The 12,249-nt window shown below is 38.7% G+C and overlaps 1 protein-coding gene across 1 annotated transcript; it reads left to right on the forward strand.

The window, feature by feature from the left end:
* The first annotated feature begins 418 nt into the window (after positions 1-418).
* LOC126865028 (uncharacterized) lies at positions 419-11,382 on the forward strand. The gene is made up of 6 exons (XM_050617062.1): positions 419-1,929; positions 3,041-3,086; positions 3,975-4,205; positions 4,307-7,064; positions 7,206-7,437; positions 7,527-11,382. The coding sequence occupies exons 1-6, from the start codon at positions 1,873-1,875 to the stop codon at positions 7,533-7,535; spliced, it is 3,333 nt and encodes a 1,110-aa protein (XP_050473019.1). The 5' UTR covers positions 419-1,872; the 3' UTR covers positions 7,536-11,382.
* The last annotated feature ends 867 nt before the right edge of the window (positions 11,383-12,249 follow it).

Raw genomic sequence — 12,249 nt, forward strand, 5'->3', positions numbered from 1 at the left:
CAAAGAACCGAACTATTCGCATATTTCTTTCTTCGGTATGGCGATTCGAAAATGAGCGGTAAAACGGTGAGTCGTATCATGAGCATCTATAAGTTTTTGACCATCATTTTCGTATGTGAAGAATAGTTTCACCTTCATCGGTCGAGGAACGGAATTAAATCATTTGAAAATTACGCAATTACACAAATTATATACAAAAAATTATGAACTCATTGTAAAATTGCATAATTAGTGTAAACTTACAACATAGAAGATGACACGATTTCAATAATTCTTGGAATTTGATGTCACTTCTCAGAACTTTCGAAAGCTATTTTGCGATCTTTTTATGCTATTTCTATTTGAATTTCTCGTTCAATTTTTTTGTGGAAATAGTTAGAGAAACGGATAAATAAAAGGATCGTGAAATGCTGTTAAACTACTTTGGTTTATTGAAACCCTTTCTAAACACATTTTATATAATTATCTTGCAATAAATAATCTTAGTTTTTATTACATCGTATAATTATTTCTAACAAACTGATTGCTGCTGGTTGCTAGTGGTGGCTGTTAGTTATTGCTGACTGCTCTTGATATTATTATTGTTGTTTCTGTAATCATTGCAAAGAAACGCAATTTATTTCCGATATTTCATTAAACTTATAAGCAATTTTTATGTTTTTCCGCCTTTATCTTTCAGATCGTCGGTACGAGACACATTTCTACTCTTAGCGTACATACACATGTTTCTCCCACCAAAAGCACTATCGAGGAAATGTACGTATAGTTCGAGCGTTGGTCACTAGAGGTCCTTACTGTTTGTTCGCACTTTTCGGCTGACTTTTTAAACATTAAATCGGCATTCTCTCTACTCATCTTTGATTGAAAAAACTTGTATCTATAATCTAGTTGTTGTTTAAAAGTTCTCCTTGTATGTGTCTATTCTTCTTCTACATTTCCGATGTTTTACCTGTTAGTAGAAAGAAAACCAAATTACATTAAGTGTAATTTGATTTTAACTTTTGCAGACTGATTAGATCAATTTACATTCTAAACACATGTATTTCAAAGTTTACACTTTCAACTACTATAATTTTTATCCAAGTTTCGAATGTAATTTATGAGAAATTAATTATTATTACAGTTATTGCTTCGAACTGTTGAATAGAATTTGTAGATCTTTATATATGCATTTCGTAGGTTAAAAGGCACGTAGGGAGAACGTTGTGGAATTAATTCGGAAGACATAATCACAAAAGTTCGCGAATTCACCTTCTTAATTAATTTCTTTTACTAATGAAAATTCAGTACATCATGAAGTATGATATACATAATATATAAATGGACCATCGTTTGCGAAAGCTTACAAGTTTATGTCGAAATAACATAATGAATAGAAAATAGTACGCGAACTTTTAATTCTTTAAATTCAGTTTTCTGTAGAGAATTCGAATCGTTAGCGCGAGAGCGGCGTGCGCCTGCTGTTGTAAACGGTACCCATCGATTCCAGCGGCGCTTGCGAAGAAAGTTTATCGAAGTAAAAAACGTAGATGCTACGCCACTGGACCAAAGTGCAGGGGAATGGATAATGTGCAGAATACGGTTTCGAAAGGGAGCAGGACCGCAGCAGTGCACGCAGCAAGTCAAGATTGTCAAGATGGATGCTCGGTGCCGTCGGTGCGGAGTATGGATTTTGCCGCGTGATTCGTAAACGAGAATTGTCATTGTTGTTCAGTGAGCAAAAAAGGAAAACGTGCGTCGGGAAGCATTGTTGTTCATGGTGTTCCGAGGTGTTCCATAGTGTCTCAGTATGCAGCGTTAAGTAAACGGAATGCTTTCATATAGTGATGAGAAAAGCACCTAAAAGCAGTGCGGTAGTAGCGGCCTTCTACAATGGTGGATAACAATTGTATTATCGAGGGAAACGTCAAATTTCGTGACGGCAAAAAGGTAAGTACTTTCGTTCGAATTTTTTCTCAAACACTTATCTTTCCTTCATTTACCATCGAGGTATCCAATTAATATCAGCAGAATAATCGCTTAATTCAATATTCGTTAAAATAACATGGTTTAATTTATCTCACAAATCTGTGTAATGTAATATTACACGATGGTCGTTCATATCCTCGCGAAGAAATTTAACGATGCTCCGCTCTGATAGATCATAATTCAAAGCAAACTCACGTTCATGTTTAATTATTCCAAAGTCACTTGAGTACGGTACGGTTTCAATAAAAAAAATTATATAATGATGTAAGGATCTTGCGCTAACGCGCTCGGCAAACAGTTATATATACGTATATACATTGCATGTAAGGTGTATATGTATAAGCATTCATTGAATCAATGAAAAATATGAAAGTCAGAATTCAACTAAAATATGGTTAAATTTTGCCTCTCCTGTGAATACACACCATAAATTGTAGTAATATGTTGAAAATTATGTTGTAAAAAAGTTTATAATTTTATACGTTCAATTAAAACTTTTTCTACATAGTTAAATACTAATTAGCAGCCATGCTTCATGTAGTAATTGAAAGCTTGAATGTTTCAATGAGCCTGTGTTAGTATCAAATATTTATTTCTTTATGCCCATTGAAATTTAAGTACAATGGTGAAGTTTATTTGTCATGGGCAAGAAGTCAAATTGAGGTATCCTGATGTGATTTCAATGAACATTACAACTTTTAAGTAGTTTGTTGAAGGCTTAAGGAAGTATTTAATGTGAAAGAAATGAAGAGCCACAAAGCCATAAAAAGCTAGCTCATTTTCTTTTATTTACATTGGGGCATCAAAGAAATCATTCAGATGAGAAAGGGTAGGAAACTCTTTTATTTTTATCACAGGGGTACGGAGGGTCTGAATAGATTCAGGCAAATGTGTATTACATATGTATATGTTTCCCTGCATAATAAGTCTATGCAAACATGTAGCATACTAATATATGATATTCATGCATATGATTACTAGTCATGTTTGTCGACACTGTATCAAATGATATCAATTTAATAAAGCAATTATGTCTGTATTGAGTTATTCAAAATTGTTTGTTGCATTACAGTGGAAATCAAGATGGTGTGTCATGAGGAAGTTGTCACCGGTTGCAGGTAAAAATGTGTTTTTTATATTCTTTTAATGGACTACATTTTCATTTTTTACAATTAAGGAGTATACTTGATAAGAAATCACTTTGCCTTTTATGTCACCTACAGAAATATAAGATATTATCACTAACATAAAACATGAGAAATCAACTGTAGATAGTAGACAGGAAGTGTTGGATATTTCATAGCACATATCTCTGTTCTTGGTGTCAAAGATGAAAACACTTCCCTTTTTATATAACATCTGTGCATTCCTCACAATGAATCATTCTTGTGCACCATAAGAATGAGTCCCTTTAATCTTATCAATGCTGATAAAAAAATGATAATGTTTGAGCTACAAGGAACAAGGGAATGCCAGATGTTGCAAACTGGCCCTAAAAAGCAATGCCAATTCTATTTCCTACCACATTCCTAATCATATCTCCTGAAAGAATTTCCTTACTTGTTATCAGCATAAAGAATCTCTCCCTCTGATTCTGTCCAAGGGTGGCAGCTGGCACATCTGTTATAGATTGACTAGCTGGAGAAACAAAAAAATTTCCAAGAAGAGCTTTGCTTCTGGCAATAACCATTAATACCTGACCCTAGTAACTGGAGGATATTTTAAAACTTAGGGACAGCAGTCCCTCATAAATTTTCTTTGGGGAGAATTAGTTAAAAGTACATAGAAGGGTCTCAGAATGGATTTAGTGTGTTTCTACGTCTGTATAACTGTATTAATAGCATGTTGTGCTCGTCAGTTAGCGTGTGAAGTTTCGTTGACACATTTCGTTGACACGATCTTCGATAAAAAGTACTCGTTAAAGAAATTTTTCATTAAAAAGTCTTCGACCGTTTGCATATTTCAAACAATGCACGTTGTTTAGAAAACCTTATACTCCTTTGTAGATTGTCTTCATTTACAACTTTACGGAGATAGCAAGGATCGATATAAGCAAGGTCAAACGAAAGCTTCATTAAGTTTGCAACATTTTCTCGGCGTGGAGAGTGGTTTCACTCTTGACAAGGAATCCAATACTATAGCTATAATATGCCAAGACGTGACGGTTGTTCTGGCTTTCGACACTAGAGAACGATTGATACAATGGCAAGTGAAAATCTCGAACAACTTGGGCGAAGGTATGCATCTTCAAAAATAAAAAAAAAGAAGAAAAAATTACATTAAAAAATCAGCAATTAAAAATTCACGATCTAACACAATATTTATTTTACTCCCACAGATCAGCAGTTCCTGATACTGATCTCCACGGTTCCATCGAAAGCGAAGCTCACAAATGGACCAGCACATTTACACATTCAAGATCGCCGTTTTTGCATCACCGTCGGCATACCTCCCAGATTAGTCGGTATTTGGGAAATCGCGCATCTCCGACGATATGGCGTGGTCGAAGGACGATTTTGCTTCGAGGGTGGTTCAAGATGCGGTCGAGGAGAAGGTCTCCACGTGCTGATAACGGATCAAGGAGAAGATATCGTGAAGATGCTGCAATTAGCGGCAGAGGGGAAGCTGACCAAAAAACGACCGGTTAGCAGAGAACAGATAACGCAGGAGAGCCCGCGTCGTCAGTTCTCTCGATCGGAAACGAGGGCCAGCGATTTTTTCCCCTCGGCTATTTACTCGTCCACATATGAAGAGCAGTGCGACAGCTGCAAGAACGAGAGCTCCCCCTATTGGTCGTCCACTGAGAGTAGGCAACAAACAGAGCTCGACAGGGATTACAGTAGCAGAGACACTGTCTCCGTGTCGGAATTGACCGATCAGCCAGGGGAATGGCGCAGCTGTTCTCTTACTCGTCAAGGAACATCCGCTCTCGAGAGATGCGCTAGCTGTATCAGCAAGCTAGGAACTGTATCCAAATCGTCGACTTTAGCCACCACGACTGGAGCAAGCAGTATAGGCAGTCCAGCAGGAACGATGAATAATTTTGGTTGCCATCTACAGCCACGTACGCTCGATCGGTTATCGTTATCCTCGTACAGTAGTAGCAGCCACGACAGTGACTATTCCAGTTCACAGCAGATGGAATGTCACTGCTCGCAAAATTCAAAGAGCTCGCAACAACAAACGAGCGTTCATCGCGTGTCGCCAAGCCCTAGCGCACTGCCACCGAGACCTCCGAAACCGTCCCAAAACACTGCCACGAAGAAGGTTAAGAAACCTCCTATGCCCTTGCCAAACGAACAAGTTTGCGTGCACTCGCGTAGCAAGCAGCAGCTGGTTGTACGAAATGCAACCGCGGCTGCTGGTCCTTACGAGAATTACGACGTACCCAAAACGATCTTGGGCCATCATATGCTGTTAGAACAAAGTTCCCAACCGGATCAGTATTACGACACGCCAAGGAAAATTAAAGAATGTCTAGCACTGCCAAAAACCTATCCTAATTACGATACGCCACAGGCGCCTCAAGCTGTGGTATTACAACAATGTGGTTGTCCGGCTAAACTCACCGTTCAATCTCCCAGATCTTCGGGATGTCCCTGCCAAAACATGATGAGTTGGGCTGGTTTTGTATTGCCGTACTGCAGACGCGGAGCAGGAATTGAACCAACCGGTGTTGCCGTACATCCCGTGAAACTTTCTGGAGAAGGTAAGATGCCTGTTGTGAACGCGAGCGGGGAGATCGCGATTTACGCGACGGCGAAACGGCCGAAAAAGTCGGAGAAGACGGAGAACGACGAAGACAAGAACAAAGACAATTGCGAATGCCCAGAGAATAGAACAAACAATTACGAGAACGTCGAGCCTGTTATCGACACGCAACCTGAGTCCAAACAAACGAATTACGCGAACATAGACTTTACCCAATCTCTCGAACACTATGAAAACAGCAAAGATCTTTTAGCAAAGAGTGGAATTTCACAGGAGGAAATTGAGAAGTTTTCCAATCAAATTAAGGACGAGACATCTGAACCGCCCACAGAAGATTCGTCCAAGATATGCCAGAAATGTGGCCACGTTAAGGACCGAGAGAACGATTACTTAGTCATGGATCTCGAAAAGCAAACACCAAAGAAACCGTTCTCTGGATACCTACCGATGCAGCCAGCGCACAATGCTTGTTCAAAGGAGATTTTGTCGAGAATTTGTAGCGGTATAAAGAGCTCGAGTAACCCTGCGTTATCAGGTTCCGCGTTAAGCGAGGGAGGGAAAAAGAGATCCGATTCTGAATTTCGCGTTCCAGGTTCGGCGATGTTGTCTAGTCCGTACCTTAGACGCCGTTACCTGGAGGGAAATAGCGGAACAGAATCCAACGGGAACATTGGTCTATTGTTGAGAAAACGATCTTACTCTGCGGAATCTGCTCACTATTTGGACGATGAGAATCATACGTTCCCATCGACGTTGACCATTCACAAATGTTCCAGCGAAGCGGACAAAGCTTCCCTGGTTAGAGGAGAGACCCATTCCCCGTGCGTTAACTCAGAAGTCAAGATAAATCAAGATAGCGGGCAGATATCGATAACCTCACCTCAGCCGTCATTCATAAAAATTCGACGCTCCTCCTCCGTTCCATCCAAGACCGGTCACAATAGAGACTCTTCCAGTAGCAACGACTCAGGCGTTTCTACGGGATCTCTTAGTCACAGAACGGCGGAATTTGTCGAGTTCGAATTGTCATTGGCCCCATCGACGTCGGCGAGAAAGCAAAACGTGTTGTCAGTTTATAGGAAGAGTCCACCGCCTACGTGTTATCACAGCAGCCTACCAAGGAAATCCAAGTCCAGCGATCCGCTTCGAGAGTTGTCGTTTCAGTTTCAAAAGATTAAGATTCCTACAAAATCCTCTTCAGCGGAAGCCGATATTCCCACGTGTTTACCTAAGGCCACGAAAGGATTCAATAGTCCAGGGGAAGTGTCTAATGCTCCTTATATCGACTCGCGAAGCACAAGCAGCGGTACATCCGATATGTCCGACTACATCGAGACACTGTCGTTGTCGTCCCACTCGTCATCCGATACGCCAGACAGTCTGAGGTAAGGTACTCGTGGAGAGAATGTAATTGTTACGTTTTCTTAGAGCTTCTTCGCCCTCTAGCGAAGAAACACCGACCAAGCGTAGAAGAGGTCATTAAGAAGAGAAGATGAATGCTCAGTCTTTTACTCGGCTTTTTGCAGACTGGGTGGCAGAGCAGTGGCAACGACGCTTCGTCCTCGCAGCGGGAAAGAGTATTACAAGATTGACAGAAGTATTCTTGTTGAGCAAGGAAGAACGTTGACGACGCCATCCGCCAATTACGCGAATATTACCCCGGTGCTTGAGAAAAGCGAGTCCCCTTCGCCTGGATACATGAGTAGCTCTCCCTTTGAACAGCCACAACCTACTCGTGAACACTTTTTGTTTCCCGATGTGAGTAGAATGATTAACGGAATTGTTGCATTAAGATTACGCTAACTCTTTGTTAATAATTTATGCTTATTTTTTTATTCTTTTTACAGGAAGCTTGAACATAGCAACACTGTTTGGCAAGAGAGCGGAAAACTTGAAGTTCCTAGGAATTCCAAACAAAACCAGTAAGAGTATTCATGGTAGAAATTATAATCGGGGCATCGTGACTGTTTACACTATACGCGGGTATCTAGTAACTGACCATTAACGCTTTTCGAAGCTGCACACGGTACGAAAGGTGCATTTCGTTAAACCGGGAAGAACGAGGATATCATCTTCCAGTGGTCCAAGGTTTAGGAATCATAGTAAGGAATTTATTCAGGACGGTTATCTTTCTGCGTTCTTTATGTCTTTTTATGATAATGTCTTCTTACAAAGCGAACCCGCACAATCAAAAAGAACCTAACAGAGGGGAGTTTTCGTAAGAGAATCTAGGTTCTAGCGTATAGTCGAAATGAAGTCAATATACAATTGAAATACTTCCTACAACGACTCAAACAATTTCTAAAATATGCTCAATAAGAAACTGTAATAGTTTGTATAGTAAGAATCCTGCCCTAGGATAAAAACAAATGTGTGCATCGTATACTTTATATGAGTATATCGTTTTTTGGATATGTTTTATTTTATATGAGTATACTTCTATATAGGGTATTGTAAAGCGGTTAAACCAGAGGATTGCAATCAATGCATTCTGTGTTTATACTGGTTAACGCGATACCATCGATTTACATTCTAAAATATACAACCAAAAGATAAAGCAGATGGAGAGGAAGAAAGAAAAGAAAATGCAATGAAAGTAGTCAGTTGCATAGCGTTCACAGGGTTTTCAAATCTTTACTAGTTATTTTCTAAAGGCTTAAGATAACATTTATATAGCCGTGAAATGGTCTTCTTTTTAACGAGATTTATATGGTGGATATCGTAGTCTCTGGGCAATCAAAGATGGCACTATGTATAGATTATAAACAAGATTTAAATAAGTCCTAAGGATACGCGAACTGATATAAAACTCGAATTATTTTTATTGAACATTTTAATGGTTCATGGGCAGACATTTTTATTCGTAATCATTCTCGTCGTAATACGTTCCCATTTTTATACATTCATGTACATTCGATTTCATATGATTTTCCTACTAGATTTACGTAGATCTACGCAACGAATTAGTTCTTAGAATCATAATTGCAATATTATACTTCTCTTCTCATTTTTTATTCGTAATAGTAGCAAACGTACTTAAGATATTTTTTATTCGTACTTAAGATATATCTATGTCGTTTCGTATGCGCGAAGAACGTATATGTCTATGGAATTCTTTACGAAAAAAAAGCGACAAAAAGAAGAAAAAAAAGAAACGAAGAATATTTATTTTTACTTCAACGGTGCAGGATCTTTTTGATAATAAAAGTATATCGTAGACGATTAAGCGAGGGAGCTAGTACGACGTATCGAAGGGAAATCGAACTAGTTAGGCCTATTTTACGTCTGCACGGCTTCGAACTTTCTTTTGATCGTCATTAACAAAAAAGGAAAAGATTAATTATATATGCGCGAGCTGTAATTGAACATTTTTTCATGGCATGCAATTTTTCTTGCTTATGTCGAAATCGCGCATAAAAAGCAATAAAAAAGAGAAATAAAACAAAGAAACGCGCGCAAGGTTACGCGATCGTTAATAGAATCTTGCACCGAGGATAATCGAGTTTTGGAACGCGCTGGTCGGGCTGGTCGATATTGATATTATGCAATGCAGTGATACTGAACGCAATAATAGAAATGCTAGGAGTTATATGGCCATTAAGAATGAAAAGAAAGAAAAGAGAGAAAGAGAGAGAGAGAGAGAGAGAAATGAAAGAATCGATATCGAGTGTTTTCGCAATTGAAATATATTAAAGCGGATTATTCTCTGTTTCATGTACATGTTACGCTCCGCGGAGTGAATAATCAAATCAGTATTCAGAATCAAAAAGATCAACGGTAACGTGGATTTATCATGCGTATTAGAGGTTCATTGAACAATGTAAAGTTAACCGGGAATCACGATTCAACGACAATATAGCTTGTATTCCCACCCCCGTCGCCCCTCTCCAACACTCAAGGAATTGTTTTCATCGAGCCGGAACAGAATTTGTAATATACGATAAATTGTAATAACTCTCTAACACTACTACGTCCGTCGATGATTTTTCGAGGTTATGTTCTGGTCTAACCTTCTTTTACTTTTTTCTATCAGAGCAATCGCAACTATCGCTGTAGCAATGCCACGCTTGTCCTTTTTATCACGCCGCGGTTTTTTGTAAGGATCCGAAGCGAAACGAGCCACGAGCAACTAGCTCTAAAAGGCTGTTTCGCACAGAGAGCGATTATGTATAAAGAATTATATACTTACAGTTGACTTTATAACGAATTGTAAAAGTATTAAAGTAGTATTAATCACAAGACTGAATGAAAAAAAAGAAAAGAGAGAAGAATGAAATAATAGTTGCTGTGTGATTAAATCGTAGGAAATATCTAAAGAAGCTAGATTTATATATCATTTTTTGTTCACGTGTGCGGCTCCCTTCGAGCGCCATTTTCCGATTAACCATGTTTAATCAGGGAGACTCTTCTCTCCCTTTTATTTTCTACTCTGCATTCCGTGCATCGAACCTGTGTCTGTGTCTTCTATAATATCGTAGATATGGCGAGACGTAAACGCGAAAGAAAAGAAAAATACGAAAACGCAAGAATAAGGTTAGACATTTGTCGTGCTTGGCAAATTTAGCAGGTACCAAGCCGCTCTGCTCTGTCCAAGCTGTCCGAATTTCATATGCTTAATTACATTACGAGAAACTCGTATTCTCCATACGAATGATTTATAGAACACGGCACGAAGGATGCTTGTCGAGCAAGAATCGTACGAATATTATTAAAATGTCAAGATTATTCGAACGTAGAATTAAATCGATCGACCTTTATATTTCTCTCGCGAGGGTCGTAGAGACCCGGAGGAAGTTGTTAGAACGTAACGTCGAGAAAAGGTATAATCTTTAAGATACAAGCTGACATTGTACCCCACGATTTTCCAGTAAATATTGTATAATATTAAAAGGAATAATAGAGATGCGTGACGAGAGTGCGTCCACGGATTTATTACGCGACTCTATTATACGTTGCATCCGATGATTCCCAATCGAAAAGAACGAGTTTCGAAGCGATCAAAAAATGAAACGTCTCGACGAGAGTGTACCGTTTAACGTGATCGCTATTATCGATTCTACGTGGTGGCGTAAGAATTGGGAATCGGTTCTATGAATACATGCTAGTCAAAGTTAAGTACTATCGTAGCGATAATATATTTTTACTGTAAAAGGGACTATCGCGGACAGGTCGAAGGCTGAGCACGCGCTCCATTGTACGGAAGGGGCTCATTATTCGAGCGACCAAATCGTCAATTGAATCGTCTCTTCTTCTTTATCATTCCATTTTTAGAAAAATATTCGATTGCAACGTACAAAAATCGAATCGTATCGTGTAATTACAAAGCTATAATAACGATTGCATTTATAATAAGACTTCTTAAATGCTAACAGGTAGCTTCTAGTCAACGAAGGATCAATCCGAAAAGTACGATGAACGCAGAAGAATAATCAAATCGAGTTTCTCGCACGTTGCCATACAACGTGTTCGATACTCTCTGATACGCTCTAGAAAAAACACGATCCCTCCAGGCATTCGAACGAGCTTGAGACGAGATGACGAGGAATTGCTGGAAGTCGTGAAGACGCGTGCCAGCCTTCGAGCCTCGAACAACCATATCTAAGAATTTACTAACGATATTATTGATCACGAATAGTGAGTAACGTTTTTCGAGGGTATTATATATAATATATATAATACATATATATATATATATATATATATATATATATATATATATATATATATATATATATATATATATATATATATATATATATATATATATATATATATATATATATATATATATATATATATATATATATATATATATATATATATATATATTATATATGCTCTGTTTATAATTTCTGTACATATAGTCGGTGTGTGGCATTAGCGTAACCAAGGTTTCTTTATTTTGTGATCCGAGAGAATCGCCGCTCGAGAAGATGAGGCACGACTTTTACTTAATGTATATACGAGATAATATACAGAAAGAAGAGAATGGAACGGCTCGAGAGCAGATTGAGAGATATCTATCTAGCGTGACGAAATGCGCTGAGATCGTCTTCGGTAACCATTAACGCGTTTCGATTGATTTCGCTCGCGCGTGACAATGCCGCTTCGTGTAATCGCACGTTCAACGATGGAATAATTGGTTCGCGAGAAACAAAGAGAGAAAGAGATTTAATGGCGGCAGAACCGCGAGCGGTCCGTATTGTCGTCGTCAGGGATTATTTATGCGATACGAGCAATCTGAAACGCTTTACCGCGCGTACACATATATACACATGTATACAAACAAAGACACACGTACACACAGAGATATTATAGCATACGAACGTCAGAGACAAAACCAAAAAGGTAAGAAGAGAGACAGACAGACTGGCGATATTTGTTCTCTCCGTGTGAATTTAAATCTGTCTTTTTTTTTTTTAATGTGTGTGCAATGGTTTCGCGAACGGTTTTCGAGAGAAGAAACTAATCGCGAATCATTTGTACGTACACGCGAACACAGATACATAAGCAATCCGTTCCTCGTGGTCGTCGATGCTACCGAGTCGACTCGAAAGTATTCTCGATTGC

This window comes from Bombus huntii, chromosome 4 (assembly GCF_024542735.1).
Source record: "Bombus huntii isolate Logan2020A chromosome 4, iyBomHunt1.1, whole genome shotgun sequence".
NCBI lineage: Eukaryota > Metazoa > Arthropoda > Insecta > Hymenoptera > Apidae > Bombus > Bombus huntii.

What these genes read in the sequence shown, in the direction of transcription:
- LOC126865028 (XM_050617062.1), top strand. Translation starts at nt 1,873, where the DNA reads ATGGTGGATAACAATTGTATTATCGAGGGAAACGTCAAATTTCGTGAC. An exon ending in AATTTCGTGACGGCAAAAAG is followed by an intron (nt 1,930 to 3,040) that starts GTAAGTACTTTC and finishes GTTGCATTACAG; the next exon opens with TGGAAATCAAGATGGTGTGT. An exon ending in CTCGAACAACTTGGGCGAAG is followed by an intron (nt 4,206 to 4,306) that starts GTATGCATCTTC and finishes TTACTCCCACAG; the next exon opens with ATCAGCAGTTCCTGATACTG.